The 26,674-nt window shown below is 33.3% G+C and overlaps 1 protein-coding gene across 6 annotated transcripts in view; it reads left to right on the forward strand.

Annotated features, from left to right (window-relative positions):
- The window catches only part of LOC125059813 (protein bunched, class 1/class 3/D/E isoforms-like), a 156,855-nt gene that overhangs the window by 117,571 nt on the left and 12,610 nt on the right, over positions 1-26,674 (forward strand). For 3 of the 6 annotated variants that reach the window (XM_047664435.1, XM_047664436.1, XM_047664439.1), the window contains one exon: positions 23,193-23,244. In XM_047664435.1, coding sequence (XP_047520391.1) covers positions 23,193-23,244 — 52 coding nt within the window. Of the gene's footprint in view, positions 1-8,212; positions 8,545-11,212; positions 11,740-18,989; positions 19,265-23,192; positions 23,245-26,674 lie in introns of those variants that run through there. The other 3 variants (XM_047664438.1, XM_047664437.1, XM_047664440.1) reach the window with 3 other exon arrangements.

Here is a 26,674-nt window from a genome sequence, read left to right on the forward strand (position 1 = left end):
TAATATACATAAAAACTGTTTTAACTCGTCTCTTGGTATGTAACAAATATTGATTATTCATTATCATTGTGTAGCAAATGTCAAGTTTAAACCTTGGGAGCTACCAACATTTCTAATTAACCCTGATTCTAATGTATCTCTGATAGTTGATACCTAGAATATATGCATAAATATTTGTAGTATTAAGAATTGAGCTTGAATATTATCTATTTAGTCTATGATTTTTGTTAATTTGTCTCCGTACAGACTGAAGTATTTGATATAAGCGGTTTACTTAGGAGTGTCTAATACTAAAGAATTATCAAATAATCTAGAGACATCGAGACATTTTCATAGTATCAAATACTAACTCAAATTGTCCTGCACTATTTCACCTAAAAATATAACTACCAAGTTGTAATTATTTTTATCTGAATAAAAAATCAAGAAGGCACAGTATCCTCTATTATAGACGTTTTTTTTTTATTCTAATGAATCCGTAAACAATACCTTTCAAAGGTATTAAAAAAAATTGGATATAATTAGGTACTAAATATGACTTTATTTATTATTATATACAATGGCATACACGAGTTGTAAGCCTCCCTTGTTATTTGACTTCGGACATTAACTAAAGTTAATAGCCACTAAAGCAAAAAGTATGTATATTGTATACTATGGTTTTTATAGAATATATTGTATTTCCTATTAAGTTTCTTTTATCGTTAAATAACAACATAATCTGTTTCACCTAGTTTTTTTAACATAATATTTACTGTAATAAAATCTTACGAGTTACACAATAACATGTTTTCACACTAGTCTAATAACGACTATACTAATTTTATTAATTGCTAAAAATTATTATTAACCACTAAGTAATTAATTTTGTTTCTGATTCGACTATTTCTGCCTAATACGTCTTTTGTACTGATAATCGGGTCATTACATATTATTAACGTTAGAATATAATTTCAGACGGAAATCTAACAAAGGTTCGTGAATTTTAAAATCGAGAACGTAAACGATTTAACTTTCAAATCGCTGAGTGGAAATGTTCTTTGTTTGAAATTTTCATTCACAAGAAATGTAAAGGCTGGTTTTCATCAAATTGTATCGGGCGAAATAAACTGTGTAATTCAAGGTGAAACAACCGGTATATTTAGCTAGCACTGTGAACTTTTAACAAGTAATAATGCAAGGCTATCGTATGATTTATGAATGTTCTTATTAATTTGTACAAAAATAGGCGGTTGTGAAATTTTAATCGAGTTTCGTAATTGATTATGGGTGGGATTCAGCTAAGCGCGAACTATGACATTCGTGTGTTCAAATCAAATACGTTTTATATGGAATCCTTGAAAATTTTCTAACGGCACCTGCTGCTTCCCTTGTTACTATGACCAAGTACAAAGATGAAAAGTACAAAAAGAGTTTGTACGCACGACAGCGTTGAAAGTCACGCATCACCGGGAAACAGCCAAATCTCTTTAAGACACACGAATAGTCATAACGCAAAGTATACTAAAAAGACTATAGTCGTAACGAATTTTGTTAAACTAGTTACTAATATTACGTTTGTTATTTTTGTTTATTTTTTATGCAAATGATTCGAGCGACCTTGAATTAGTCGGTCATCCATTTTTATGACTCAATTAGCATCTATTTAACAATGCTAACTATAATTTAAACCGTTGTATAAATTACATACTAATTTCAATTCTCCCCATTTTATTTTAACATGTCATGCTATTTTTAAACAATACACCTGTAGTTAGACTAAAATAACACAAACTGAACTGAACTTTGTGACGTTAGTTACGCCGTAGCTTGCATTTCAGCCCACTTGTGAAGCAATGGATTTACTGTGTGTGCGTAACGGAAAATTGAGGAATTATTATACCTTCTTCCTTTGATATTGATTGTCTTTTAATAACGACAGCCTTAAGTACCTACCGGGTTTTTTGATAAAAGTTCCATGTACTTTTTTCTATATCGCGCTTGTGTCGCGCTGACGCTATTAAAAGTTGCAGAGTAAAGAGCTCTGGTATGTCTAATACGTAGAATGCTGATCACCTACTCGCCTAAAAATAATAAAATATAGGAATCAACTATCTAAATAGAGTTGTCGTGTCGCAAGATTTTTTACATGAGTAGCCAAACCTTTGAAACACCTTAGTTACAATGAATTTTTCATCAGTTTAGATAACGTCGTAAACATGAGCCTTGAGTGCTTGAATGTTAAGTAAACTCCACGCCCATGATTGCTCACCTTCTAGGGCGATTTTCTGTTACACACCTACGGAGAATATTTGCTGAAATAATGTACATTTAAAGTTATATTCGCAACCTACGCTAATATGTCATCGTAACATATAACATTTTATTTGGCACAGTTAAAAAGTATGAATATTGATATGTCTTATTCATATACTTTTGTGTACGAAGTCTTTTGTTAATAGTAAAAAGAAATTATGTAGGTACTAGACAACCAGATCTACATAGTACACTTGTAGTACCTTCGTGAACTTTCTTATTATGTTAGAGTTAATAATCTGGTATAGGAAGCCAATGCATCGCGTGATAACGTTTTCTAATCTGTAGATAATTTGTGGTTAATAAAGGGCAGTTAATATCTACGTGCCGAACTTAGGAGAAAGTCATCGTTTAGAAAGCTTGCTTTTGTTTTCATGTTCAGCAGTTGTTCGAACGTGTAACGAGAAGAGAATAGACAGAGACAAATTAAAATACTCCACAACCACTCCTTATCGATTGCATTGACCGACTTGGCAACGCGTAGATCTCTGTTCATCGTACACGCAATTAATCCAAGTTACCTCTGAATATTCATCTACAGCTAGAGATAATTATGCACACTTTAGCAACATGTTTTTAAAAAACTAATCCGTCACACCTATGCACATACAAGTTAAAACCTTAGCAGTTAACTGAATGCAATTACAGATAATTACTTTGAAAGTTTCACGGCCTATCTTCGTGTAAATGTTGACGCACAGTAAATTCTCAATAGATGAGTTTAGGATGCAAGATATTGCTTTGTTGCATTCGCAATCATCACTTTCACAACAAAGAAAGCGAAAGTCGATGGCGCCCGTTCCCTTGCGGTCAGATTAACTCGGACCGACGCTAATTCCTCTTGTTTATCATTTCATACAAATGGTTTGCCCAGTAATCTGTTGATTTCTCTCGACCTTCATAGTTTACATTTGTAACTTGAATGTGTTTTGCAAAAAGGACATAAAAGTATTACATAAGGTACGTTATAAAACATGTCACGCGTTGCATAATAATAACATCGACATTATGCAGCGATTTTATCATACCATATATCAATCTTGTCCATAGCTCTTAGTGTATCTAACTATACTGTATTGATGTTTGTTTAATTATCTCCACGGACCATTACTGTCACGTCATTGGCATGTACTTGTGTAATACAATCCTTGTAGTTAAATTAGATTTAGATGTTAACAAAATTCTTCTATAATTTTCCAGTACACGACTGGATTGTAGTATTCACTAAAAAATTTATTCCTTGCTAGTTTAAAATTTTTATGTTCTAATATAATTGATGTGTGTAAAATTTGTGAAGTTATATTTTCTTTTATATTTCAAACATACGTGTTGTATTAGGATTTAAAAATAATAATAAAATATGACCCAATTTTATCCTTAATTATGCGACTTAAGTTTTAATGTAGACTTGCCGTATATATCTTAATATGTTTTTAAGGTATCCTAAAAATATACGGTATGTAAAGAATGGTCCGGAAACAGTCCTTCAAACAAAATACAAAAAACAATTAAATAAATTACATTGACTTTGTGTTCTATTAATTTTTCGTCAAGTCTATAAATTTATTTCGTAGTCTACTTCAATTCTTTATAGTCAATGCGTTTCACAATTATTAATGTATCCGGTTCTACTTTGGACATATATTTTTATAAATAGCCAACGCTTTATGAACAACGCACATTACGTGATATATTATTGTAAAATATTACATATTGAAATAACAAGATTCGAGTTTTTGTTGATTGTTTTTACCAATGTTTCCACTAATTAACTGAGGTTATTTTTGTAATAGTTTAATTTTCTTCAAGTGGAACTACACACAAAAATATTAGAGTATTTGAAAGTACCTACATATTTTTATTTTTTTTCAGAGACGAACGATCACGAACGTTTAACACTTATTTTTTTTAGTAATAATAATCCAATGGCGCTACAACCCTATATACGAATTGGCCACAGATTGCATCCGTTTCGTTGAAAAATTTTTTTTTTTCTGTGCTTGACACATGTCGTCAATTTTTCGTATGCCAGTTCCCTCACAGTAAGAGCAAGCGCACATTAAAAAAATAAATAATAGTTTAAAAAATCTAAAACACACGCTTTTAAAGCACATCAAACTAAAAAGTGTTGCCATATTTTTCGTCTATAGAGCAACCCACGCTTTTTCACAATAATACCAGTCTTTTTTGTTCATTACCATTTTCAGCCTCGTTTTAGTTTGATATGCTTTAAAAGCGTGTTTTTTAGTTTTTTTAAACTATTATTTGTTTATTTATTTTTTAGTTAATTTTTTTCGGATTATTGCATTGTCATCGATCTTTGACAGGTGCTCAAAATTTGAATAAAATCTGTCCGTTTAAAGTGGGTCTAAATCGAGTCCGAAGGAGTCGGTTACATACATACATACATACGTATACAGGTGAAGCTAATATAAAGCGTGTAAAAATCCATGGCGATTCGAACACGACCTCAATAGTCGCAAGCTTTAGCCATAGTATAATAGACGAAAGTTATTCTCCATACAGTAAATTCAGTATATCGACGGACGAAATAAAAACAAAACTAAACGAGTCGTATCATATGATTATTTAAATGCCAGTAGCACTTACACATAACCGGTAAAGTGCATAACTTAAGTAATTAATACGATGCACCGATAACAGCACGTTAGACGAATCGTTTGCTGTCGGTTCTCGCAACGATGCGTTTCGATAGCAGAGATAGTGCGTGTCATTACACCGCACGTAACAGCGTTGCGTAACTTGCGTTGTTATATCACATCGTTAGTATCATTTTGTTCCCTATCGCCCTGATTTCGTTGATTGCATTTGAAAATGATAGCCAATGTTCCTTTTTAGATAAATAACACGTGCAGGGTGTCTGGCTAAGTGAAGGTTAGAGAGTTTGTTGCTATGGTAACCATTTTATATGGAATTAACAAACTATGGTTACAACCACACCTTATTATTTTTATACTAGCTGCCCCCGCGAACTTCGTTTCGCCTTAATGTGCTTGTAGCCTACCTTTTTAGTACATACCAACATGGAACATTTTGCTATGCTACCCCAGAGACTGTTAAGATTTCCAGAATGAAAACTTTTAGGTTTATCTATGAATTCTGCTCTATATACCTAAACAAGAGTTTTAAAAGTAGAATCGAGTCATAAGTTTGTAATTAACAAATATAAAAAAGAGTTGTAGGGGTGAAAATTAAGGGTTGTATGTATATTTGTATGCTGTATCATAAAAAAAATAAAAACAAAAATTGTCTAAAAATAAAATAAAAAAATTAAGGTTAGACCGGACCACCCTCAAAATTAATAGATGTTGTCCGATTAGCAGAACTAACCGATATGAACACAAAACTACACGAAAATCGGTCGAGCCATTTCAGAGGCGTTTATTTACAAACACCGTGACACGAGAATTTTATATATTAGATTTAAAATATTCCTGATCAACGTGATCTTAGCAGATAATAATAGTATATATTTTTTATACGGATTATACATATAAACATTGTAATGTTGCAATTTATATTATCATGTGGTTTGTATTTTATGTAAGATTTCGTATAAAATCTGAATGTCACACAAAATTTGGTGGCACTGAACAAAATGTATGCAATCGGCGTTGCACTCGAACCTTGCACCGCTTTGCATACAAAAAACCTGTTTCGTTCCTTTGGTATATCGGCTTTTGTTCATTTTTTGTAGGTTTATAATAATTGTTGGGTTTCATATTAAATTGGTTAACAGAGTATTGTTTTAAAGTAAAGAAAACTTCGATTTTAAATTACTGTACTCAACGTAATGGATATTTTTGATTGATAGATTTCTTTCTGGTGGTTATTATTATATATTACATACATATCATTTTAATTTCTCAGTCATGTCAAGGTTGAAACTGAAACTAATTACCTAAGTTCACTCTGATTATATAAATCGTAATCCTGAACTACATATCCGCAACTCGCTTCACATGAACGAATATTCAGTTCACGATACACGAAACGTCGATTTCAAGTGCAAGAGTTTTGAATATTTAATGTAAAATAGCCTTATTCGATTTCACTACTGACTGAATAAATTTGTCGTTAGTTCCTTCAAACACTATTTGCTTTTTATTGTTATTGTATGTATGAATATTGATTACACAGCAACAGCTTGTCGATTAGCCTGTCTTCTCATCTCGCATATTGATTGACGCGTAGCCACAAGGCAACAGCTATGGCGCCACCCTTCCCAACCCTCATTCACCGAACGGGAAGAGGGACGCGCGCACTCATTTTGTACACCGCGCTGCTTCATAGTGAACGTTTGTTTTACAATTTTTAAGTGATTGTTAAGTGTGGAAACTTCCAGAACAGAAAACTATACTCAAATAACCTGGAGGACCATCTGAAGTACCACCTGTAAGTGTTGCATTAGGTTTATCTGAATTAGGTCAAGCTTTAATCGCGTCCTTAACCTAATAATTCCTCAACAGGACGGTAAACTATATTGTATGGCGAATAAGGGGCTTATTAATATTACTTACAAGTGTTGTTACGACCTGTGTGGTATGAATGTTGTCCGAATTAATTGACACCGAAAAATAGGTCAGGGATGTCGAGGCTATTGTTAACTTGCAGTTTTTCACGTCAAGTGAAACCAATCAATTGTCTTAAAATGGGACGTGTATGATAATTATCAATCATTTAAGAAGAATCTCATTATCTTGTTTACTGTCAACACAACTTTTTACGACGTTGTATAAGTGTCGATTAATAGTGGACATGAAATCATTCCGTCAACTTTCAACGATTCGCTACGATCAGTCATTCCTATATGATCCAGGAAATCGCGGATACTTCCTTTATACATTGTGCTAACGTCGGAAGCATTAGGCTCTACGCTTGTCGATTACACTCTATAATACTGATCTAATCTTGTCAATTCACGATATTGGTGAAAGTTTTGTTCTAACTCTAGAACGGCCTAGTCGATCAAGAAACAATGTGTCAGGATTTTGTTTGAGTCACGGTTTGCTTATGCCTTTGTTTGCCTTTGTTTTAGGACCTTCTCACAAAGTTTCAATTGTATTATGCTTAATATATTCACTTTTTTATTTGACTTATCAAGAACGAGCGTGAATACTTCTCAATAAATATTTTTTAATACTCTAAACTTTTAATAGACGCCGTCGTACGTTCGCCCAGCCACACTTCCGGTGTCGGTTGTGTCAGGTGTTTCTATTTCTACCTCTCCCTGAACCGCACGCACAATTCATGTTCAAAGTCGGTTATTTTAAATGCTAGGATATCTTTACACACACACATTTTTCTGATTGTATTATAGACCTTAAATAAAACAGAGTTCTGTATCAGTGACGGCGTGTGTCAGGGATAGAAGGCTGATCACCTACTTGCCTATTAGATAAACAAATGATCATGAAATAGATACAGAAGTCTGAGGCCCAGACCTAAAAAAGTTGTAGCGCCATTGATTTTTTTTATTGCAGTGCAGATGATTCACTGTCTGCATTCATCACCAGAGACGTCTGAATAATCATTACTTGACTTGTTTGCATGTTTCTGTCGTCCTTGGTCTTATTCCACGTCGGAAGAGTGCCCCATTTAGCTCTCAATTTGTGAACCCAACAACACTCGTCTGACCTTATTTCCTCGCGCAGCCTTTGTTCCGCTGCAGCTGACCTACATTTTCATTGTTTATTGGTAATTAATGTATTAGAAGCACGCGTGCGGGGTCTTTCACCCTTCACCATAGTGACCCTTGAATGAAATAAAAATCCAACCCTCCACTTGTACCGAACTTTCTGCCTAAATATAATACTGTGAATTATTTAGTCGGGAGCACCTTGCGGACTTATAAAAAGCGACGAGGTCAATTGCGAACGAGATCCGACAGTGTACAACTCGCACGCGCTAGGCGAAGACGCTCGCATTGATATTGATGATAGTGATTATCACGTGGAACTGTTACAATTGGACGATGCAACGGTCGAGCCAATGGGTTTTGGCAAGCTGATTGATTAAGACTCAAATAAAAACATAAGCTTAAGTGACGCAGTGGTGATAAGTCGTGTTCCGCATGGTGCAGACGCTGATGGCCGAGTTGCGGGTGCTGATAGGGAAGCGGGCCCCCTCTGGGACCCCGCCTCCCTCACCCCAGACCCCGCAAGCCCCGTATACTCGGCGAGACCTGAAAGCTAATTTACATAGGCATATGAGTATCGTACTGGACAGGTCAGTGATTTTGGCGGCAGAAATTTATTTTTACCCAGTCTGAAACGTTAGTCAGCAATGCTAAAAATACGAGATTAATACTAATACAAATGTGTTTTTCTTATAAAAGCGTCGACCTTCAGAACTTTTAAATGCGTTGAATAAATTGTTATTGATATGTTGGTTTATAGTTTGTTAACGACGCGAGAGTACAATGTTACACAACAATTTGTTCAATGTATTCTATTGGCGTCGTTGTTATAAACACGGACGTAATTTCTATATATTATATAGAAATGTATTACAAGTAAATGAATTAATGATTTAGTACCTATATTTATTAATATAAAATTTAATTACTCTAAGAATCAAGTCCAGTAAAGACTCTACTCAAGCAAGTTTTCTAATCTGTGTAATAAAGATAAGAGTCACATTGAAGCATAATAAAAAAAAATATGGCCACCTTTTTTGTGTGGTGAAACAGCTTAAGGAAATATGGTTGTATGGTTTTCATATAAACACTAAAAAAGTTTTTATGTTTGCTACAGGGCCATGTCATTTCCATGTTCTCTTATTCCAATCCAAAGATTTTTATACTTAAAATTGCGTATTACATCCCCAAGTATATACAATCTTCGTATTTTAAAGAGATAATTTTTGCAACTTTAGAGCGATTGAAGAAAGTGTTCCTTCCGGAACCTTAGCAATGGTAAGAACTTGACGCGGTATAGCCAAGATATTAATACACAAAAATAGCGTCAAGAGAGGCACGACATAGTAAGCTTAAGTTTCAGATTTTGATTTTAAAAATATGTTTTTACTATCTTTGACTTTCTTTTTTTTTTCTTTTTATTTTAGACTTATAATCAAGATGATATTTTTTACATCTAAGAATAGGAATCAAATAATAGATATTTTCTCAACAACAAGCCATTTACCGTCAAAACTTGTAAAAATTTGAATCCTCTGCATATAATAGGTTAATGTTATATTAATTCCAATGTCAAGTCATTGTTTGATAACAGGTTTCTTATCTCCAGACTAATCTTACCAACAGATTAAAACTCTTATAGTATTACTGCAAATGCAATTTATTCCATAATTTATAACTTAGATTAATTGTTTATGCTTAGCTGTTATCAATTGCTTGAAAACAATTAAAATTTTATAACAATCGATGTTCTAGCATATGAATAATATTTGTGTTTTATTAGTAAGAATCGTCTTAATTCTAAACACATAGATATTTTGAAGTGTTTACCACATCAACATGATTCGGTGGTTGAAATTACTTAAAATTACATTAAAATAGTATAGTTATTTGAATTATAATTACGATTAGTAGGAATATAGCAACCTTATTTATTATTATTTTTTAAGTGTACGTTGCAATATGCGCAATAAAGTGAAATAAAATAAATATACACATACCTAATCGTTATCACAAATGTATAAGTATTGACTATATAATATTTTTGTTTGATTAGGGCGTGTCTACTATTAGCAAAGTGCCAATAAAACGCAACATTGACGATATCAATCGACGTCGAAGGTGCAAAGTCTTGGCATTCATCTTTTTATTCACCTCTGCCCAAGAGGGTCACGGCGTATGACATTGTGTCATTGTCGTTTGACATGTGACACACACAACAGATAATCAAATTCAATATAGGGTTCCAGAATTCCTTCTCTTGATGTTTCTTCCTTTCTTATATGCTTACTAGCTGCCCCCGCGAACTTATTTTCTCCTTAATGTGATTTATTTGCAATTTTTAGTACATACCAACATGGAACATTTTTCTATGCTACCCCAGAGACTGTTCGGTTTTCCGGAATGAAAACTTTTTAGGTTTCTAGTGATTTTTTTCTCTATATAAACCTCAGAGTTCAAGTTATAAGTTCTTAACTAACAAATAAAAAATAAGAGTTGATCGTAGAGGGTAGATTAAAATTAAGTACGCTGTAATTTTGTATGCTGTATCGTAAAAAATAAAAACAAAAAAAAATCTAATAAATAAAAAAAAAATTGGGGTTTGACACCCCTTATCACTTAGGGGTTTTAAATATAGATAGTAGTCGATTCTCAAACTAACTGAATATGCATAAAAAAATTCGAGGAGTATGGGAACGAACATTGTGACACGAGAATTTTACATATATGTATAGAGATTATAACCTTCAAAAAATTCTTAAAAATATTTTCTAGATCATAACTCCATTATATAAGCAACAAAAAATATCATTTTATTTTAATCTCTTTAATCAAATTCGATTAGAATCATGTTTATAATTTAATTAAGTTATCGTAAATCAATTGTTACGTAATATTATATACGTATTTTAAAGCTAAATATTTTTAATTCAATAAATTCGTCTCATTCGTTTGGACTTTGTAATGACGCTATATTTATATTAAACGTTATTACATAAATTCACCTAATTCCATAGAGAATGATTGATGTGCAATTTAATCATCTCTATAATGAGCACCTGGATAGTATCCAGAAAGTACGTATGTCATCTAAAACCTCGTAATTTTATGACGTAAGAACAGTCATTCGATGCATGTTCACGTATTATTCATCACAATCATTGATATCTTTATGAATGTTCATATTACAAAGGGGGTGTGCTTCTCCAATTGACCGCAGTCGCTTGCGCCGCCAAGCTAGAGCGCGCCGCACTTCGAGGTCGCCGCGAAGCCGTGTATGCCACGATATTTCGAATCGCTTATTCACGTGTACCTAAACCTTATCGCCTCTCTATTATCGCATTAAGCTTATTTCGGCCAAATATCGATTTCTCGCCCAGACAAGTAGTGTAAGATTTTTATAAGCGGCAGTGCGCGTGTCGCTCGTTGTATGACATCAGTTAAACTACCACACTAGAAACAATAGACGCTCAGTGCATATAACGTGGTCGGGTCGAACGCACGAGGACCCTCATGGATGACGGACGTTGCGCGACTTGCGAAGCCCTTGGGCGGCGAAGTCTGTCCAGCAAACTTCTACAGGTGGCTACAGCGCAGGCGCACATGAAAGTGTGTTCACATGCCTCACCAGCCGAGCAACATCAAGGTTCGGATCTGGCCTCACGTGCCCTTGCCGCCAAAAGACGCAAATCGATCGCCGGCTTCAAATTAAACTTACCTGAGGCTACTCCGAAAACACCTGTACAGCCTCGACAGAATTCTGGTCGTCGTAATACGTGGTGCTCGTAAGTGTTTAATTCATTTTTAATTGTGCACATTGAGTTCATTATATCGATTATATTGAAATAAACAATTACTTTATCTACCTTAAAAGGTTATTATTAACTTAGGAGATACCTTGTCAGTGCTATCTTCGGTGTTATCTTCCTCGATGCTATCGTCTGAAATAGTTGCTCACGTTGTATTCCTTATTCCTTGCTTTCAACGAACATTTCAATCTAATTTTGCATCTGGTATGATTATATAGCAGGTTATGCTGACTGATATTGTGTATTCACGAGGTTTCTGTTGCTGACACTGTGAATAGTGATCAATAAAAGCCTTGGCATTATTGACTTGTCATTAATTCTTGACAGTATCTACGTATTGTTTTTACTTAATGCAATTAACAATACTGAACAATACGTTTCAAATAAAATTATTGCCTTTCAGAAAACGCAATTATTTTCATAATTTCTGAATCAATTTTGTATGGATTTGAAATCGTTACGTGTTTCATATCAATATATCATGGATTTTTTATGTTTTCTTTCATATCTTTGGTATGATTTTTGCTTTATTCACATTTATAATCAGTGTCTACTGTTGGCATTACCGCCGTTACCAACTATGCAGCGGAAACATCCATTTATCCAACTTAGGCCTATTGAAGCAATAAGGATGCAGACGAGATCACTCACTTTACGTTTTGTTTTACCAAACTAAATGGGATATGTACGAGTCTGTACTTCTTGATTCCCTCTTGGACCTGGTTTTTCCAACTATTCCATTGGAGTACCAGATCTTCTTACGGCAGAAGTAGTTTGACTGTTTAAAATATTTCCATTTTCACTATTATGTAAATGAATGTGAATTAGGTGACATTTGAGTGGTGCCAAATTGATGTTGTCATTAGTGTTGAGGGATATATAGAACGATTTGTCTTTTAATTATCAAATCAGGTTTTGTGTTGTATTGGGCACTTAGTTTACTTAATTGATTTCTATAATATTATCTAATACCAGGCAGCATTATTGGTGATCGATTACTATTACTGGATTTGATCTTGATTTTAATTAATTTTGTTATAAAATTGTTGTCTATACCAAGACTTAACGTTGACCTGGGTACAACCCTTTTTTATAAATATTATCGTAAACTATATTTTTACAGATCGCGTCTTGTTTACGTTTTATTTATTACGTTTTTACCTTATTCTTACTAACAGGTGGTTTAATAGTTACCTGTTCTGTAATGTGTTTATAATAATTACAGTAAGTAATTATTTTCAAATTATGCGTATGGCAAAAAATACTTTGTTTTTTTGCAAGTCAAAGTGAATCAATTGTTTACAGATTACGTCTCCTACCGTGTAAGGTCAAACGCTAGTATAATGCGTCATAATATGCATATAACATGTGCTTACATGATACTTATGTTTAACTAAACATGTTTTATGTTTAGTAAATATTAAGATTTTGCCGATATTTTGGCTTAACGAGCTCAACTGAAGCAGGGCGTTTTAATGGCGTAATGAAGCGCGAATAATGCTCTTCTGATGTTTGCGGAAGTTGAAAAAGACATTTTTCCATGCTTTTGAATGCTAGCTCTTATCTTTACTAATCCCCTTTTTATATCTGATGTTAAAAAGCAAATTTTGCTAACCCCCTTTTTTATATCCGATGTTGAAAAGCACATTTTGTTAACGCCCTTTTTTATATCTGATGTTGAAAAGCAAATTTTTTTTAACGCCCTTTTTTATATCTGATGTTGAAAAACAAATTTTGCTAAACCAAATAACTAGCCAATTTTATTACGTGTGTAATAGTATATATAACTGTGTTAATACAAAGTGAAGATGTATGAACTTATTTGTATTCAACTAATCCTCTCAAAGCTTAGTCTCAATAAATTGTGCTCGAAATCTGTGTCACTTCAAACATTAACAGCTGGTACGACCGTGTCATAGTTATTATGTTTTTGTGCCTATATCGCGATTGAAGTGTTTTGAATTTGTAAAGTTTTAAGCATCGCAAGCATTTACGTGATACCAGGGAATGGCCTGTATATGGAACTGCCTTGTGTACTGACTCTAAACGGTTGATGAAAACAATGTTTGATGATTTGTTTACTACAGAGCATTATAGTATTAGACTAATTCCTTAAGGCCCTGTTTGTATATGCAAAACATGAGTAATTGCTACAGTAATTGTTTACATTGAAAGACAATACAGCTCGTAAGCCGTAAAGATATAACAAAGCTTGAGTGTAAATACTTTAACCTTTTTAAAATCTTTTTAATGGATGAAGATTATTGGTTTTAATACTTTAAAAAAATACAAGCCAGTCCAAGACAGTTTACCTCAAAAAAGGTTTTATTATAAAACTAGCTGACCCGGCTAACTTCGTTCCGCCTTAATAATAATATCGTTGTTACTTTAGTTAAACTTATTTTAGGATTCCATTAAGGTGATAACTTTTTTTGCAAATAGAGAAATGTTTTATTGCTTGCCATTGCAAAAGAAGAATGGCAGTTTTACACATTAGGCCTCTTCTCTCTATCGCCAATATTGCGATACTGCATGTTAAAGCACTTTCTGCTTTACAACATTTTTTGATGAGGTAACACATGTTTTCGATCAAGATCAAAGCCTGGTTATGCATCTCCTCATTTACCTCAAGTTCGGAATTTCTTGAAGTGACACGAATTCGACGTAAAATGATGCGTAGTTTTGTCAACAAATGTCACCACATGCCGTGTGCATTCGTAAAATTAATTTATTAATTTATTGTTATTCGATAACTTATCCGATATTTTATTACTTATTCTGCTATTCGGAGTGGAGAAAAATCCATCAAAAAAGACATAACTAACATCGGTCCAGCCGATCTCGAGTTATAAGTGTTGTAACAAACACGACTTTCTTTTATATATATAGATTAAGGCAATAAGGAAGCTGTTCTCGACGTCAAGATGAATCAGTTGTAAGCTTACACCAAAACCGCAAACCTTGGTATGGAACATTATGTAATCAAAGAAAATAAGCTAATGACAGTGGGGTTTTTACTTACGGAGAGTTAAATATTTTTAATGTCTTTTTGCGGTTATGTCTTTACTGGTAAACAACTGGTTAAATGTTACCCTTATACCTATACTGGTAACATTTAACACTTTTATGGCTTTTGTAGTATTTATATTTTTTTATAATTTCTGGTTAACTATAGATTTAATGTAACATCTCAGTTACATAAAAGGAGCGTTCAAGTATTACGTCACTCAATTTTTGGAGATTATTGACAAAAAACGCGTGAATAAATGAATTCTAGGCGATGCACTGTCCGCTGTCGCTATATTTCTTTCTAGTCGCACAAGGGCAGTAGTTTACTATTATCATACTTTTATTAATTGCATATTGTTTATTTATGTAGCAGTAACATATTTGAATACTAAAATATGCATTTTAAAATACTATTATTCTACACAATTTAATTGAAATAAAATAATTTGCAAGAAATTTATGACTTTTATAATTTATTATAACTAAAACAAAGAATAAATTAAGACTCATTTTTATGTCAGTTGAACACATAAATCTCTACTTTAAAAATAGTGATTATAGTCAAATCTTAAATGCTAAAATTATATATTTAAATTGATCTATTAATATTGAGTATTCGCAGAACAAAGATTATTATACATATATTCTATAATTATTATTCCTTGTTCATATAAAAATGATTAATTACAGTCATTATAATAATCATCTTATGTCTACTGTATGCAATAATCGGCAATTAATATTAGATTTTGCGATGAGGTCACAGTATGAGATCATCGTTATAATGTAACCTTTAAAATTATTCCAGCAATAATTTGTTTCCTTCATCTGCTTTTATGCAGTTTAATCTCCATTATAGAATTTTACTAATAAAGATTTGAAAAAGTGAAGCTAAATCTGTATATTTAAATTCGTATAGTCTAAAGTAAAGAATAGCTGTATTTTTTTACCAGTTTTATTGTTGTGGCTAGGGTTTGTATGGAAATCTTTGTTGTAGATAACGGTCTTAGGCTAATGTGATTGTCAAGTGTTTCGTCGTTCAGTTTTTATTCAAGAAGAAAGCCTTTTTTATAAGCGGGTTTATGCCAACACTCCTTCATAAAAGTATGAATTTAGTAACGGTTAATACTGACGGATTATCTAACCTATGTATTTATATGGCTAATATAGTCAAAAATCATTTATTCATAATAAGTAACACATTGTACACTTATGAATGTCAAAAAAGAAATATAAATTATATGCTTCTAACTTTACATTTACTGCCAGTTCTCAAATCAAGGGCGTAGAATGGAAGAGAAGAACTGGCAATAAACTCTCCGCCACTCTTTTTAATCGCCAAGTTTTTTTTACACAACGTTTGTAATTAGCTGCAACCATTACACCATGTTTCACATAACATCTTCAGTAATAAATAATTATAAAATAAATTAAAAACAAAGATTTGTCCTCTATCAGCAGGAGGTTTGCTCCTAGCACGCACTTACATTCTCGTGGGAACAACACGCAAATACATACTCGTCATAATATAATATATTATGTTAAATGGCAAATTAGCTTATAACCTTGTTTCAAACCCTTACCTTAAGATATGTAATTTACATTCTTCATCTTTTTTTGTCCTTGTTTCATTTCAATTGGAAAGTAGCACTCTGCCGTTGCCCAACAAGGCGTACCTACCCACATAAAACATTTATGATTTTTATGAAGGTACCGTGCGACCTTGAACATTGTTATATACACCAATCGATGCATAAGTATCGCATAACATCGTAATGAATACAAAACGCGTATTACGTTAACATCTCATGTACTTGATAAAGCAATACATATTCATGAGTGTTGCTTACAATTTGCAATTACTATTTTACGGGCAATTGTTGTAGATTCAGCATTGTCGACTCGACATATTTGAAACAGTTCTTTGTGTGTTGTGTAATTTTATCGTCAGCAAAACGAAGATCGTATTATTGATCGAGTATTTGACGGCATATGACGAGAGGCGAATCTTACCAATAACATGGCGGCAACGTACTAGCGTGTCCATGTCTTTTAACATCAGCTGTGCCTCATGCCCGCTTTCCCCTTTTTTTATAAAAAACTTATCATATGTCAAAATACGTCTTATCTCTGAATCTTATCTTAGTCCAATTTATGTGAAACTAGCTGCCCCGCGAACTTCGTTACGCCTTATTTTTTACTTTAGCTTACCTTTTTAGAAGCTACATAGTTACATACCAATATTTGAAACATTTTGCTATGCCACCACATAGAGACTGTTCGTTTTTTCAGAATAAAAGCCTCAGGAATACTATTTTTTATTTTTTTCTATAATTATAATTATTCTCTCCCTTAAAACCTTCCTCAGAGTTCAAGGAATAAACTAAAAAAAACACTGGAATTAGTCCAGCCGTCTTCGAGTTTTGCGCTTAGCAACATATTTTGCGATTTATTTTTAATAATAATACACGTATCGCGATTCGCGATATTACCCACATATGTACTTCATTTGTATGAATTTTTGTTTATCCAATACCGATCAAAGCGTAACGTTATGGTAACACGAATAATATCCATGAAAAATTAACTTATTTAACACTTCTTTGCTTTGTAAAACGTATAGTTAACTAACATAAGAATTAGGAGGGTAACGGGCGACTTTTCCAGATCAACGCTGGTAATGATTAATAATAAAAAAACAAATTACTTAATTCTAATTAATATTGCAAAATAATAATAATAATTTATTTGCAAGAATATGGTACAAAAATGTTATGGTGGTACAATCCAATGTTCGCATATTCTGCCACACATAATGGCATACAAATTTGTCTTAAAAGGAATTTTACATAGAAGTTACATACATTATGAGTCATATCAATATTATTTGTAGCGATAAAATATCACATTATTAAAATATATTATGACGTTATCAAATTAATATTAATTATAATGTTTCAGTCAAATAATAATTTATAGAATAATACATTTTTCCAAAAGCAGTACATTATTATTACAGTACAGTCGATTATTAAAAACTCTAGTAGGAAGATCTTTTAATGTTTTTGGTAAATCTTGATTGTCATACAGAAGGTATTGTTCCTTATACGCAGTTCGCGGTTGAAAAGGTAAATTTGTAATGAGAATATAATGCAAATAGTTTGTTTGATCCATTCATTAGTCTAGTTCATTAACAAAGGCAATATCATGTATCATTGATGAATTATGGCTCAGGTGGCTGCCAGAGCCATGTAATGGCCGCGGAAATAAACGCAAATTATTTATTATCTTAACTGCGTCAGATGCAAAAATAGATTAGTTAACTTGATGTAGATATTTTGTTTTGACTACTTTAAACAATTAGTAATCTAAACTTAAGCTAAATTCGTAAAATCAGTTTAATATTCTGGTCTATTGCCAAATTTCACCCGAATGAAGTGACGGTAATTTAATGCTTTTGTTCTAACTCTTAGAAGCACTATGTAGTGTTCGATATAGTTGATTCTGGAGTTATGGCTTTCAAAATTAATTAACGATCTAAGTAAATAATAATGGAAGACTTCAAGTCTTTAAACATATTGAATATGTATTTTTCTGTAACTGTCTACCAAGTCGGTAGAAAGCCGATACATCATACCTATAATAAGTGCTAGCTAGTCAAGTAATCACTGATCTTTAACACTTTATCTAAGTGTGATACTACTATGAAACTATGCGGAAGTAATATGGCTTTTATGACGTCCTCAATGCTTCTCGCTTTTTTCTCTTCATTTAATATTTTGTTTACGCTTTTAGCCACTTCTTTCTTAATTTAATTATACATAATGTTTATCTTGAGTAATATTTCACTTATTCAGTTTTTGAGCCTTGAATTATTTAATCAAACAAAACCATATCAGATGCTCGTGTTAAATATTCTAAAAGCGTTCTCTTCCATTCCAAAATACCGGTTTGAGCACCTCTATGTTTTATGTGATTTTATAAAAAGTAAAAAAGTTGGTAACCTTGAACTCTACAATGGTAAAGCCATACAATTTGTCGTAAATGTTTTGCTGGATTCTGTTTTCAAAACGTAAAGACAGCATCATATCTCGGAGCACGGTAAGAAACATTGACTGAATGTTTGGAGGCGCCACACCGCGTTGAAGCCCCGTAGTAGGTAAAGCCGTGCGCGCGCCACTTGCTCCGGCCGGCCCCCTCCCCCGCCCCCGAAGCAGGCCCCGCTCCCAGTTCGCTGCAACGCGTTGGTCCGGTCGCTCGCGTGTCGATGTAACCGTTACTAAAACAGCTCTACCTCAACACGCACAAGACAATTTGCAAAAACGGCTCCGCTACAGCCCAAAGGTGGGACACGTTCGTCCCACAAGCTACGGATTCTAGAAGACGAAACCATGCAGGCTAAACTTATAAATACGAGCTACTCGTCGATCATGAACAAACAGGATCTGCTACGAGAAGTCGTCGTTAAGTACATCGACTACTTCTACCCTGTGTGAGTAATTTTTTTCTAAGCAAGCTTGCGACGTGGCGCACTGCGGCTTTTTGTGGCCATCTTATGTCTCTCAAGTTAGCTTTAAGGTCATCTTATATTGAAGAGGTAAGTCGGTGAAGGTTCTACTATAGTGTCCGGCTGCAGGGCAACACTGATTGGCTGACGTCAGCACCGCCTATTGAATTTTAAAGTCTAGTCTGCTCTTATATCGATTAGCTGCAGCGATGCTCAATGTATATGTAATTCAATATGTTACACCTATATTATTGATGACATTATAATGTGTCGCGCAGTGATTTATTAAAACTGTGTTATTACAAAAAACACGTTTTAATTTCTCGTAATGATGTCATTTATAATTTAGAACAAATATTTTTAAACAATGGACGGCCACATTGCGTGACAGATTTTGACTTCTCCCTCGTGCCCTTTGTTGTAGAAACGCCATTTCGTAATCGGTCCTTTTTTTTTTTTTATTACTTTCGTTGCAATTTCTTATCGCAGCACGGCGTTATCTACTTCAATAGCTGATGAAGTAGAGACGAATTCCTAATAATCATTGCCAGTCTGTTTCCTCACTTAATTAAGTAATGATCGATACGAGTGAGTGTTGTGAAACGATGCAGCGAGATGTAACGGTCGTGAGGAACTTGGGCCGTGTCGACATCGGCTACACTCGACGATTTCCCTTCATCGACCTTGGCTCTACACCGCGCAACTGACGGTAACAATGTACTACTGCAATGCACCACGATGCCCCGGTTATATCAATATGTTAACACGTGGATAGTGTGATCTATTGTTTATAAAAACATTTACGAAAAACTCACTTATTTGACGCAAATACCCGTTTCTCGTTATAAAAACATCGCCGAAATGCCAATGGACTCGGCTTAAGGTTAAACTCTCAATAATTTTATAAAGTCGATAAAATTTTAAAAACAAAGTTAAAAACAATTGACGATGTGTTTTGCGCATTATCTTGAAATGTTAGCAATGAAATTGTGTGAGTCATGTAGGATATTGAATTTTCATGAGTATTTTACGTATTGTTATTCCTGATCTTTGCTTCCCTGGCTTAATTATGCTAAAGTTACTTTTGTATACATGACTCACGGAAATTTATTTATAACGAAACATATTTTTAATTATTGCGTTAAATAATATTTTAATTTACAAATAGCACACTTTTAACTTTAACATATAATTTAGCCTTTATAATATATTCTCATCCATCATTTCTCTTGTTATTCTTATCTCGAAGACATCTTTAGTTATGAAAAATCAACTTAATAAATAATTTGAACATAAAGGTAGTGTTTATACAATTCCTACCCATTTTACAATCCTTTGGCTCATGGTATAACATGCTTTACTATGATGAAACGTTTAACGAGCAAATGAGCACATTTAACGAAAATATAAATGCTATTTTTAAACATGTTTTGAAATGATTTTTCAGGTGTACATTCCGTTAACTGAAACTGATGAACCATACGCTAGGAGATTATTTGGCAACACCTTTGTTTCTTGCAAATTAACTGAAGTCACGTTTTACTTTAATTTCATAAGATAATGAATCGTGTTGCATAATTCTCTTTAATTAATAATTAATTAAACGAAACTAGAAATTGATACTCTTTTTAATTATTGTACGTTTAATTATGGATGACATGTGGGTAGAGACTTTCTACCGACCACGTGCCAAGTTAGTGCAACTATCCTATGTGCAAATTTGTCAACGACGTCCTTGCGTAATCAAGAAAGAATCGAAACTTGTTTTGTTGAGGTTCCTTCAGAGAAAGCAAAGTTTACTTAACAGGAATATGCTTTCTAAAAAAAGTTGTGCATTTTGCAATGGTTATCCAGCTCACCCGTCATATGTAATCGTCAGTCGGTGGTCGTGAAATTCACGGTGGTCATTCGATACGTCTCTAGACAGTAATGAACTGGTCGAAATTGATACGTGGCCGCGGTTCTCAACGCTTGAATGCACGTCAACTTCGACGTCGCTGCTCACCTCGATGACGGCTTGCCGGCACGGATCTGACTGGAGAAAGTCAAGAACGTACTCATATTGTGCTACATTGCTGAATTCAATAGAGTATAAGGTCATAAATTCAATACAAAATTGTAAATTAGCTGTGGTTTGATTTTATAGATATTTTGGTTTTCTTACTTAAAATTCGATATTCGAATACTACTGAGAAGCCCACACTACTGAGAAGCACCATAACCTTTTTAGGTCTGGGCCTCTGATTTATGAATCTGTTTCATCATCATTTGTCAATCTAATAGGCAAGTAAGTGATCAGCCTCCTGTGCCTGACTCACGCGTTCGACTTTTTGTGTATAAAAGGCAAGCCGGTTTCCTTACGATGTTTTCCTTCACCGTTCGAGCGAATGTTAAATGCGCACATAGACACAAAGTCCATTGGTGCACAGCCGAGGTCGAATCTACGTCCTCAGGGATGAGAGTCGCAGGCTGAAGCCACTTGGCCAACACTGCTGCTATTTTTCTATAAACAGTCGCAAAATAATCTTAAGTGCAAAAATGTAGAACGATTAAGGTTACACTTATAGATCTGTCGATAAGTGAAGGTCTAGTAGGTGATTGTAGGTGAACAGGTTACTACAAATAACACAGCTTATATGTATGACTTAAACTATGTTATACCGACTATATAACATATGAATTATGTTATACTGCCGACACAAGACAAGCCTATTGTTCCAATGTGTTGTCCAAATATCTTCTAATAACGTAGGTCATTTAAATATTTACCCCAATACAATCTATGTTAGTATAAGCATCCGGACTTGCCAATTTTCTCACATTTCTACATTGACTATGTTTTCTACGCAACGGATGTCCTTGTCATCTTCTATATATTTATCGCGGATGCTTCACCAGTTAACTAGGAGATATTTATAACTGATTTCTACAATAATATAATCAATATTACAATTTAAATATTTCCTTTAGTATTTAAATTCATGTAGGCCGTTAATTGCAGACTTGCAAATTAGCGATACTCGTGATTTGTAGATTAATCATGTCAGAATAAAATTATAGCTACCGTTAGCAATACAATAAATCTGATCATGATCGAAGAACAATGTCGGATTTGAAAAAAAACATTTTTATTCTATTTGGATACTACATTGGCTAAATATAACGGCTACATCAAAAAAAATCCATGTGTTTTAAATTTTTAAATTAATCATTCGGTAAAGTGACGGTTTTGATAGAAACATGTGTAATCTAATGTTATTATTTTTTTTTCAAAACGGTTTGTTTGCTTGTATGCCAATTTTCATAATAACAGAATATGAATTAAAATAGTTATGACAAAAACTAACATGATAATATTATTTTGAAATGGCTGCCCTGTAAGGTTTACTGTTTGTCAGATCCGTCACTATTCTACGACTTTGACGATTTATTGTCTTAAAACGTGGTGAAAAAAGATGATACAACTCTGACCTAAAGACACTTTTATTCACAATTTGATGTTTCAATTTCGTCTAGATATCAATAGTTCTATCCGTTGGAACTTTATAGTTAGCAAATTAACCACGGTGCTCTTTTGTTTTGAGGCGTGCCAATGTGAAAGTGACCGATAAGCGATATGCACGCATTCTTAACGATAAACAATGAATTAAATTCTTGTTTGTTGCGAGTTATTTCATTACGATTTAAATTGACGGAACTATAATCGATTACACCGTTATTTGGAATTTCTATGTAATAAACAAAAGAATGTTGCTCTGGCTTTAATCTATGGGAAGTCATGAACATTGTAAACATCTTGAGATTTGATTACTATGAAACTATAATTTTGTTTAATAATATTTTGCTTTGTTTTTCTGACTACAAAGTGTGATGATAGTAATCATTATAATAATAGTAAATTTTTTTGTTTCAGCGCATCTGGCACAAGCGCCGTGGCGATCGACAATAAGATCGAGCAAGCTATGGTAAGATTTTTTTTTTACATTTTATTATTTTTTTTTTGCAATTGAAGCAAATATCTATTTAGATATCTCTAACCAATATTCAACAAAGTCAGCATTTTGCATAAAATTACTCGATACGGACTTTTGCGTGTATAAAATGTTATACAGGTTACATCCTAACGTGCTTTTGGTAGTAAGTAGTATGAATAGTAAAAGTAAAGTAAGGTGAAAGAGTTTATATATATACAATATATAGTAAATGATACTCGAAAATTAAAAAAAAAACAGCTTAATCCATTAATTAGTAAAATCTCACCAAGGACTCACCAGTCTGTTTATTTTAACACTTGGCAAAAAGAGACGAAAACGAACTTATTATTGAGAAATATCAGTATTACTATTTTTTATAAATATGGGCGTTAAAAACATCGATTCTTAAACAGTCGAATAAATGTTTACGTTTGACTATGGTTTCAGTAGCTGGCAATAATGGATAAAAGCAAAAATCATTTGATATTAAAAGTATTTACAATAGTGTCAAATGCAGCTAGCATTCTCTTTGCATTCCTAGACAGAAAGCATGCGTTCGGTGTTCTATAAAGTCTCGTGTCTATGCAAAAAATGTCGACACCGCATTAACAGTGGTAAAAGTTAACCTCGTCTACATGTATCACCATAATCATAAGTCAAGTTTAACTGACGAGATTTAATACTTCTACAGTTGGTATCTAGGTTTTCTTCCCGAACGATGTGACTTTATTAACTTTTGACAGTATAAATCGTCGTGATCGTAGAACAATGTCGGAAAAATTCCAAATCCAAAATCCACTTTTTATTATATTTGAATTATTGACTAAATATTACGGCTACATTAAAAAAAATCCATGTGCTTTAAATTTCAAATTAAACGGTCGGTAAAGTGACGGATTTGATAGAAACGTGTGATTTTTCTAGAAAACTGTGTAATTTAATGTTAGTAACATTATATGCCAATTTTCATAATTACAGAATATGAATTCAAATAGTTATGACAAAAACTAACATGATTATATCATATTGAAATGACTGCCCTGTACAGTTTACTATTTGTCAGATCCGTCACTATTCTACGACTATGACGAAATATTCAACTTTTGTTTGCGTAGAAAGATGATATATTATATCTATTATGCTTAATTTATTTATTTCTATAGTCAAGTTAAATGTTGTCCATAGATTAGACCCTTCTAGAAACATGCCATATAAATACAGTGTAGATTTCTAGATAGTAAAATGCTGAACTAATGTTTGTTTTCACTATCTTTATGTTATTTAAACATTTACGTATATCAACTTTCCTATCCATTTTGTACGGAGATCACGTAAACATATTTTATAGTCAGCATGTCTGATAGTTTGTTACCATAGCACGATTCAGGGGATATTGACCACTGTAGCTCAGTAGTTCGTTGAGGTAAACGTTCGATTTCTAGTGATATAGATTTGCTTTGAATAAAAAAGTATGGTCTATAACAAGAGCTCGTATCACCTCGACGACCCGGCGGACGGTTTCCACAACTGAGCGTTTTTCAAGGCAGTTTTTGCCGCGCACCAGCAGCCCACTGAAGTGTTTCCGAACCAATTCGACTTAAGGTCCTTCAAGATAAGAGCGTACCAATTCTTAAAAGGCCTTGCGGGCTCGCGAGCCCTCTGGCATTGAGAGTATCCATGGGCGGCGGTATCACTTACGATCAGATGAGCCTCCTGCCCGTTTGCCCATTTTCTATTTAAAAAAAAGAGCTTAGGTAAAATATAATGGGTTTTTATAACACTTGGACTAATCCATTAGATGAGGATAGGTACAACTAATGTTAAAATACATCGAAGAATGATGGCGAGTGAGTGCCGCGTGGCCAGTCCTTTAGGAATTGGTACGGTATCAGTAAAATAAATGCATACATCTATGTGCCCTTTGCTCCTTCTTCGGAACTTACACTATAAAACTAAACGGTCAATTGAACTTGCTTTGAAGTTCTAGAAGAAAATAAATTACTTTGTTTGAATTAGACTGGACTGATTAATTTATGCTCTTGCCCAGTTACGCAAGCGTCAGTCGTATAATCAGTCAAGTAACATCAACATATTGCAGTCTTACTGCCTATTATTAATATAAGGTTCCTGTTGGTTGTAAATTGGTCTGGTGGTCGACTTAATCACTTCTAAACTCTATATTTTTATTTATTTATGAATTTATCAAGTAACACTTAAAAGCAACATTTAGGAAGGTACAATTACAACATTCACCGTTGTCATTGTTCTAGAACTTCAAGCCTTTTACAGTTCTTGTTCACAATCTAGTGCAATTAATGTGTCGCGTCGCCATCTGTTTGATGTGTGTGTTTGTTTTTGAACTAAAACAAATGAACACTTAATACAACACTTCCTAGTCATGAAATTTCAATTGTTTGTTGTCTCTTATCTATTACAACCATGAAGAGTTTAGACGTCCCACGCAAACTACACATGAATATGTGAAACTTGGCTTACTCCAGGCAGACAACTCTACTAAACCGCTTTGGGTTAACCTACGAACGCCGTTGCAAACAATTTATTATTGTTGTACTCGAGAACTAATTAAAATTTGGTAGTTAAATAAATTTTCTTGAAAGTATTATTTCTCTGAGACCAGCCTACAAATGTGTCTGGCTAAAGTAATTGCTACTCTGCCTCGAACTCGTATTGTATTATTTTACATGATTCGATTGGTCGATGCCTAGTTAGTCGAGAAATAAATAATAACATACTTTGTTTATCAAGAGCCTGCGAAATTTCGCAAAATATAACAACTAAAATGTAAGGAACAATTTGTATAATAAGACACTGGATGTGAAAAAAAATTAAGTTGCAATTTTATTTCCCACGATTAGACTGGTTTTTTTTGTTGCAAAATAGTAGAGTAATTCTTTTCATATGATTTTCATTTAATGGACTCTATTTCAGACGCATAAATGCATGTATATTTTTGTAACGGTTAAATTTTTTGGGATTGAATTCCTAATACCTTCGATAACGTTGCTAAGCGAATTTAGACTAATTTCATATACCATCAATTATCATTACATATGTAGATATACATTATGTAGATTTTAAAATTGAAGTTATTGAAAACTGTATAATTTCTGATAACTAACTCGGGTTGCCTTCTATCAGATGCGCTATTGCTTTTCTTATTGTAATTTTGTTTTACTTATGTTACAAACGTCAAAGGATTATTTAATAGGTAGGCATGAGAAGTTGCACTTGTTTTGAAATAATCCGCTCATTATTCTATTTTTATACGACAATACCATAAGGTCATTAGAATACGTATGATCTGACATCGTTTACGTAACTGTTACATGGCGTTATTTAAATATGTATAACAATTGATATTTAACTCACGATATTAGAACGTGGTATTGTGTACTGTGTC

Source organism: Pieris napi, chromosome 20, assembly GCF_905475465.1.
Source record: "Pieris napi chromosome 20, ilPieNapi1.2, whole genome shotgun sequence".
NCBI lineage: Eukaryota > Metazoa > Arthropoda > Insecta > Lepidoptera > Pieridae > Pieris > Pieris napi.